An 8,379-nucleotide genomic window follows, 5' to 3' on the forward strand; every position below is an offset into this window, starting at 1 on the left:
TGACATCCACATTAAAACCATCACGAAACGTCCGCATAGAACGTACAAAATAACTAGAGTACATCACGTCATTGTCCTCGTGAATAGGAACTGGTCTTCAGCAAACCATGCCTGTCGTAAGAGGCGACTAACGGGATCGGGATCTCAGGTTCCCTGACTTGGTTGCATCCCAGTTGCGAAGATCGATAGTCAGAATGTCAGTCGCTGGATTGTGTGGTTTCGAATATGATAGCTGAAATATTGCTGAACCAACAAACTTTTACGTCATGGGAAATATATGATAAGAAGAGGCGCGATGGACAAGTAACGGCACCCATACAGCTGGCCACAGTTTAAAGGTCAAAGATAAGGGTTAAGACCAGGAAAGGTGGCACTCTCCCCACCTGTTTTTGCGTATAAAAGAGGCTCCCCTATCCAGTGTCAGCCATTCTGAACTTTTTCCAATCAGGTAAGCATCTTCTTAACATTCTTATGATTGCGCAAAGTTGTGGTTTTTTTGTCGGTTTATTCCAATGTTTTTGAAGAAAGTGCGCCTGTATTTTGTATGTTAAGCACAAGCATTACAATCCCATGTGAAATGGCTTGTTCAGTGGATATACCGATAGTGGCCTACTGTGGATGCCAAACCCAAACGCAGTTCTATTATAATGACGAAATAGGCCATGTCTGAATTCACTGATGTATGTGCGCTAACAGATCTTCTGGGTGCAATTTTGTCATTTTGTCGAATTCTTAGTTACTTGCATTGTCTCCACTCGAAGATCATTGAGGTTTATGAGAAAATGTGTTATACAGAATCACGTCTCGTCACATGTTATACCCTACCCTTTCCTTAACTAGATTCAACATGAAGGTCCTCGTCTTCGTCGCTATTGCCTGCCTGCTGTCTGGCGCCAATGCTTCTGGCTTTGTTGATACCCTCAAGGGTGTTGCAAGCAGCGTCGGAGATGTTTTCACCAACCTCTTCAAGGATCTGAAGACCCCTCTGCAGTCCGTTGCTGGCACACTCGTCGACAATCTGAAGACTGCGGGGTCACAACTGTTGGCCAAGGGAGCCCAGAGTATGTAGACATATGTACATCAAGCACAATCACTTGAACAAGCTCTTTTTGGCAAGGGAATGAGTTGTTGTCATATGTTAGAGCCAGAAATTGGCTTCTCATATTGTACCCATGTGGGGAATAGAACGCTGACATGGGTGTGACGATCCAACACACACCCTCTAGGCTATTCCGCAACCTCTACTGCATATAGTCGAAAAATACTAGGATACCTGGAGCATATTATAAAGCAGTCTGCACGAAAATGATGTGTTCTGTTTAAATGTACATCTTGAAATCTCGTAAACTTTGATATGTATGTTTCTGTTGTCGTATCACTCACGCTGAGGTTTCAATGATTCCAGGTCTCCTGGGATCCCTTTCTCACATTGGTGCCCCAGCCACCAGAGATACCGAGTAAGTGTTTCATTTACTTATCTCCACATAGTTAGCTGGATACCTTCTGCTGAGCAGTATTGTGGTCACATCACTGCATGTAAGATTAATGTCACAGTCCACCTTGAGCACGTATGGGGTGCAACAGTTGAATTTAAGACCAGCCAATCTTATTGTCCATATATATTGGTACAATGTCTTTATATTATATATCCCATGTCTTTCCTTATCAGACCCGTGAAGATCCGGGGTAGAATAGGTCTTCAGCAACCCATGCTTGCTGTAAAAGGCGATTATGCTTGTCGTAAGAGGCGACTAACGGGATCGGGTGATCAGGCTCGCTGACTTGGTTGATGCATGTCATCGATCCAACTTGCGAGGATCGATGCTCATGATATTAATCACTGGATTGTCTGGTCGAGACTCGATTATTTGCAGAACACTGTCATATAGCTGGAATATTGCTGAGGGCGGCGTAAAACAACAAACCAACAACCAACAACAGATCTTTCCTTATCAATATTGTGTATCAATCATTTAGTCTCCTGTGTGGAGTCACCAAGTTCGTCCAGGAGGGAAAGGCTGACATATGTATAATATTTATGAAATCTGTTTTAGCTATGTCACAGTAATGAGCATGTATGTGGTGTGCAGTTAAATTTCGACTTTAAAGACCCTTGATCTTATTGATAGTCAGAGTCTTCTATACACACCGAAACACCGAATAAATATTTTTATAGCATATGTCCAACGTCCTTCCTTATCAACACTATATATCAATCTGCAGTCTCCTGAGTGGAGTCACCAAGTTCGTCCAGGAGGGAAAGTCTGTGGTCGCCAAGCTGTCCGAGACCCTCGGCTCCCTGTACCACTCCGCCATGACCTCCCTCACCGACATCGCACAGAGAATCTCCAGCATGGACTTCCTCAAGGAGCCCCTCGACAAGATCCTCTCTGAGATCAAGAGCGTTGTTGGTACATACAGATGGCTTTAAAAATGATACGCAATCGTCATTTTAATTTAGACCCTAATCAGTACAAAGTGGCACGTTGACACAATATTATTTATTGTCCTTGTAGACCTCCACAGCCTCTTCCAGAACTCCCTTGTGGAGACCCTGATCAAGAACCCAGGACAGTTCCTTATCAAGGCTGCCGAAGGTCTCATCAGCAAAGTTAGCCACAAGAGATCCGCCCTCACTGACACCCTGTCCTCTGTCGGACAGCAGTTCGCCTCCCTCTTCAAGCCAGTTGTTGATGCCGTCAAACAGGTACAGATTGTCACTTAAATGCAAAAAGTGGTAAGGTGATAGATGTGGAAAGCTACACGAACTATCACACTTTAAACACTTGATTCGACAATATGATGGACATATGACAATAGATATCCTGTGTAAGATGACGTTGTTTTGATTTCCCAGCACGTCGCCACCCTGGGCTCCACCCTGTCCTCCACCGCCACTGCTTTGTTCGGAGCTGTCAAGCCTACCCTTGACCAACTGAGCACACAACTCTCCGGACATGTCCAGGCCCTGAAGGACAGCGCCGCCGAGCTGCTCGGACACGGACAGAATGCCCTGAAGGCTCTCTCCGCTGCTGCTGGCGACATCATGAGTAGGCTGAGTGCAGATTATATTTTCAATTACTTTCAATCAAAGTTCTTCGATACACTATTGTATTCATCTTCCCGAGACAATGGAGTTGACATACTATAAAAATCCAGATTCCACCCTTGCCGAACTAGGCTGAAATTATGGAGCTGGACTAACGAGTCTGTGCATAGTCCATTCAAAATCACGAAATCAACATCCGGTTCGTAAACTGCGTGCACATTTCTGTCGCCTGCAAGGTTTGCAAAGCATATGTACTGTCAACTTAGCGTCAACAAATATTCCCATTTTTTAAACTGTTTTTAATCAAGGTGCTCACGTGGTTTCATGCACTTCGCGAAGTAAGTCCCGTTTCATTGCAATATAAATCTTGATTATCGATCGGACCAGCTTGACTGGGCGCCGCCATTTTTTTTTAAACAAATGCAAGTGATATGAGAGGTGGGATCTGATTGGTCAATAGGAGGACATAGAAGGGACATAACTCGTAATAGCCACTGGTGGCGCGACGATCTAACCAAGAAATTCCGGCCTAATTCAGCAAGGATAGAAACTGGACTTAAGTTAACTCCCTTGCCTCAGGGAATGATGTATTGTATTCAAAGCACGCCCCGCTATGAATGGAATCCCACTGTCTCTATTAATAATTGCTATTTGATGACATTAACATAACTCATAAACAATACTTTCCCCTTTCACGTTGTGGTACCTATTTCTGCTCATGTTTTCCAACCCACTGATCGCTTGTCATGACATGGATTCGGCTAAATGAGTTCTAATATTGTTCCAGCCCAGACCATGAGCAACATGAAGCCTTCCCTCCAGAAGATCATTGACACCGGCAAGGATGCCGTCAAGACCCTCACGTCCAACTAAACTGTATGACGACAGGCGTATGGAAATAAATATATTTTCTCATATAAGTGTTTTTCTTATATACGGATACTACACAACGTTTACATGGATTACGTATCATGTAGGTATACTGGTGCTACTATGTTCCTGGAATGTGAGACTCAACCTGCCGAGATTATTTCCCATGACAAATGTACTACTCACTTTTGCCGTCACCAAACTAAAAAAAGGTCACATTGGGGTGTTATCAGTGAGATTGTCTCAGTAGGATTTTAATGAGAGGGTTTGCCCTCACTAAACCAAATGAAGTGTTTTCCAATTCGAAGTAATACGTAACTTGTCAGAAGTCTCAATACTCAAAAGCTACAATCAGACGCATTTGTGATGGCATAATACAGAATAATGCCAGTCAGCGAAGGTATTTGTCATGGGATTATACAGAATAATGCCAGTCAACGAAGCTATTTGTGATTTATAGGTCAGATATTTATATTGTTATCAGGTACAATCAAACATTTCTGAGCTATGGCTAAACATACAATTTATGCATGAGAGGACATTTATATTCAATGTACACCATTTGAGAGGTTACTTTGACAAACCCACTTCCCCAATATAATCAGACAGTGGTATAGGTGTAATCAGGGCATCTGTTAAACTGTGAATATAGACTTTCGTTGTGTTCATGGAAATTCCTGCATTCTCATTAACTGAACTGGTCACGTGTTATTGCATTCATTTCCCAATGAATGTAAAAATTAAGCAACGCCCACCGAGGCGCACTTCTTTTAATACTGCGGAATGTCGGGGGATCCCAACATAGTTCATGTGCATAAATTAAACAATCACCTGATTAATGTCACGCCACATAATGTATTCCTACACATGGAATGTTTATCAATCTTGTCATTTTTGTCCGCTTTGACATATACACTGTTTTGGGTTAAACTATTGTAGATAAAACATTTTTTCTTTGTTGAATGTAATTATAAGCATTGACATTTAATAATAAGCATTGACTGTGTATTCATTTCGGTTCATTGAGGTATGAATCGGAAAAAAAACGGTGTGCAAACTTTTGTAATGAACCGAAAGAAATACACAGTCAATCCTTTACTGCATTCATGGTAATAAGCATATCACGTTGGATCTATTCTTTGTCTTTTTCAAAGTCACACGTTCATTAGTGTTTAAATGTATGACATCAATAGCTCCACCATAATAGCTACTCGTGTACAAGCTATTGTTGTAATACACCATGCCAGCAACCTCGTGATCGACCTGCATAACCTCAGTGGTGACGCTAGTGACGAGAGATCGCCGCATCACCCTGTCACGTATGTTGAAATACAGGAAATCCTTCGTGGTGTCAAATGTAACAGCATTGACATTCCTTCCCTTCTTTATGCGGTGTAGATTCCGTCCATCATACGTGACGGACCACAGACCTTCATAGTATTTACAGAAGTATATCACTCTGTGCTTGTCATCTACATCAATGCCTATAGGGTAATAAAAACCTGTTGCTGTCAAAGTTACTATGATCTTGAAGTTTGCACCCTTTGGTGACATCCGTCCAATTGCATGTATTGGTCGTGATGTTGAAAAGAAGAGCGTTTGTCGACCTGCATCCACAGTTAATCCTCTTGCTCTGATTGCACCTCGGAGTCTTGTGATACCTGCTTTGTCCAGATCAGAAGAGAAAATACCCTCTGGTTTAGACCTTGAAAACAACACTCTTTGTGACACAGGCTCGTATGCTACTGACAATACATAGGATATGTTCAGAAAAGGATACGCCTCCATCTCATTTCTTTGCATGTTAATCTGACGTGGACGTTGCAGGGATTTCGACAAGTGATGGACGACTAGAATCCTCGTCCTTTCATCCGAGTTGAGAGTGCGAGATGATGTAGTGAGTGGCGTTGTAGTTGATGATGTTGTTGCAGCTGTTGCTGTGGATGACGATGAAGCAGAGAGACACATGCAATCGTTATCCAATGCATCAAACTTAGTGTTCAATTCTTTGTGAGCTTGTGACGTCCTGATCATGTCAAGGGAGTGAGTTCTGTTCATACTTCTCAAATAAGTTCGCATATCATTGATCTTATTGTTTTGAGAGAACATTTGTTGTCGATGTCTCCTCATGGACGTTTGCAGTCCATCGAAGGTTGATTTCAGTCGTTGTCGTTCCACAGATTCTGCATTGCATCGTTGATTCAAAGCTGAAAATTGGTCATTTATGGAGGTCACATTATCTGCTAAGCTTACCAAACGGCGAGCTGTTTTATTGACCGTTACACACAATTCGGCTTCACTCTGCTCTTGAAGCCGCACTGGACCATGTTGCCGTTGTTTGTTGACGGTCTTCCTATGGCTGGTCAGTGACTTCATCTGTCGTTTCATGTGTTGAAAGCCCTGCTTCAGATGCTGCAACTGTGACATCACGTGTGTGGGACCTGCAGCATCCTTGGACCGCTCTGCGAGTATTCGCGTCAAGGAAGCTTCGACTTGACTGTGGATGATATCAGGCAGAGTTGTGCTCAGAAGATCATCTCGGAATTTCTTCATTTGGGAGGCGACCCTTGCCTCTACTTCAGCTTTAATCCTGTCTGTTACATCCGAGGGAATTGTCTGTCCTAGCGCCCAGACCATGATGCTGGAGCATATCAACAACTTCACACACACCTCCGCCATGTTGGTGAGCAGTGACAATCACAAGCTTAGTGATAACATTCCTGATAACACAGCACATGACCTGATTTGTTATCAAAATTATTCATAAAATGCGATGGCTGGTTGGACTTTTTTTTTATATATTTCCTTTAAAAGTACTGTCTGTTAAGCTAAGTTGTTTCGATGTCATCTATACTGTAAGTCCGTGACAAATATGAGTGACAGGGCGTTGAGAAGATATGAAATGGGTCATAAGTAATCAACTCACGAAAATAGAGATAGCAGTTGGAAACACAAGGTTTAGGTTACGAGTTTGTGTGAAGCTCATTCTGTGTCTGGTTTTCGTACGCTGGCTTTAAGGACTGATTTTTATAGTGAATGAAGTTTTATATAATCGTAAAGAAACATCTACACACAAAATGCAAAAATCCTTATTTCGAGGAGTGCTGTGAGAAAAAAAATGTCATTTGATATTGAGTGCAAAAGCGCCAGGTCATAAAACGCAAGAATCCATCATTTGGATATACTTTGCCTCATTTTCCTCAGATGTATGTTTCGTGGTCGAATAATGGTTCAGTTTTTTGTGAGAAAAATAACATTTCCACAGCGTCACCCCAAAGAACGAAGCCGCTTGTAATACCGCATATGAAATAACTGATAATATAAGGATGTCTGTGATACTTGATACAACTTTTATATATCATAGGGTCGGTTTCTGAAGTTATAACCACAACCATGAAACAATCAATCCTGTATGACCTTCCCCTCCTACGTGAGTCCGTGTTATGATAACACAAGGCATTGATATGCAGTATCTGTTCTTGTTCATGTATAGGATGTCCTGTCAAGTGAACTAGCTGTGACCTAAATAGCATGTGCACCACTAAACGTCTGACAGTGTAGTGTATGATTCTTTCTTGCTACTGGTTACTTCTATATCTGCAGGTGCAGCACCAGGACACGTTTATTATGAAGTACCAGGCCGATGTCAGATGTCTCAGGGAGTCTTTGTTTATGAAGTGTATCCACATGTATAAACTATCAGGCAGCGTTATGTATCACTTATCGCCTGTCAGCTGATCCACAATGCTATGCCATACTAGGACCTTAAATGCAGTTTTCACACCACCTCGGTCATGACACTCACTTCTTCCCAGAACTGACGTATGCTATCAGTCGAGCAGCACTGTTTCCTAATTTCCTTTGTCATCCCTGATTTCAGTGATCCATGCATGTAATTTCATCAATGTTAAGCCCCATAAACTCTGTTTTAGGGAACTGGTTATTCTTTGATTCTCAGAGCGTCTTCAAGTAGCAAAGATCAGGACATCATCATGAAGCAAGTGTCAGGGCACTATATTGTTCGCAGTATATTGTCATCTTTGTATTTGCCCATGAGGGCGTCACGCATACATGAGTCTATCCTTATCTGAGTAAGTGAGTAGGAGTATATGCAGCTTTCAGCAATATTCCAGCAATATCACGGAGGGTCTTGCATTAGACGTACATGTATCAGGATATATCTATGTATCTATGACTTATCCGTTCTGTCGTAATACTTCCTGACAATTCGTGTGTTCCAATCCCATAATTCTTTTGGAGATGCTCCTTCTTGATGTTTCAGCATAATATCCATGGCTAGGGGCTTCATCCAAATAGTGGTGTCAGTGGTCTGACTTCCCACACAGACACCCCTCTATGTAGATGAAATACTCACCTCATTCATGGACACATGGTCCTTAAACATTGGATACCTTTTACAGATTTGCTCTGTACAATTTAAGCGAAAACAAAGTTGACAA

The 8,379-nt window shown here is 42.2% G+C and overlaps 1 protein-coding gene across 1 annotated transcript; it reads left to right on the forward strand.

The window, feature by feature from the left end:
* The first annotated feature begins 424 nt into the window (after positions 1-424).
* Positions 425-3,964, forward strand: LOC124122977. Its single transcript, XM_046486199.2, has 7 exons — positions 425-448; positions 841-1,061; positions 1,406-1,457; positions 2,224-2,411; positions 2,517-2,707; positions 2,858-3,050; positions 3,837-3,964. Exons 2-7 carry the CDS (start codon positions 848-850, stop codon positions 3,920-3,922), a joined length of 924 nt encoding a protein of 307 aa, XP_046342155.1. The 5' UTR covers positions 425-448; positions 841-847; the 3' UTR covers positions 3,923-3,964.
* Positions 3,965-8,379: the final 4,415 nt, after the last annotated feature.

Source organism: Haliotis rufescens, unplaced genomic scaffold (assembly GCF_023055435.1).
Source record: "Haliotis rufescens isolate VD_foot unplaced genomic scaffold, xgHalRufe1.0.p SCAF_9, whole genome shotgun sequence".
In the NCBI taxonomy this organism is placed as follows: domain Eukaryota; kingdom Metazoa; phylum Mollusca; class Gastropoda; order Lepetellida; family Haliotidae; genus Haliotis; species Haliotis rufescens.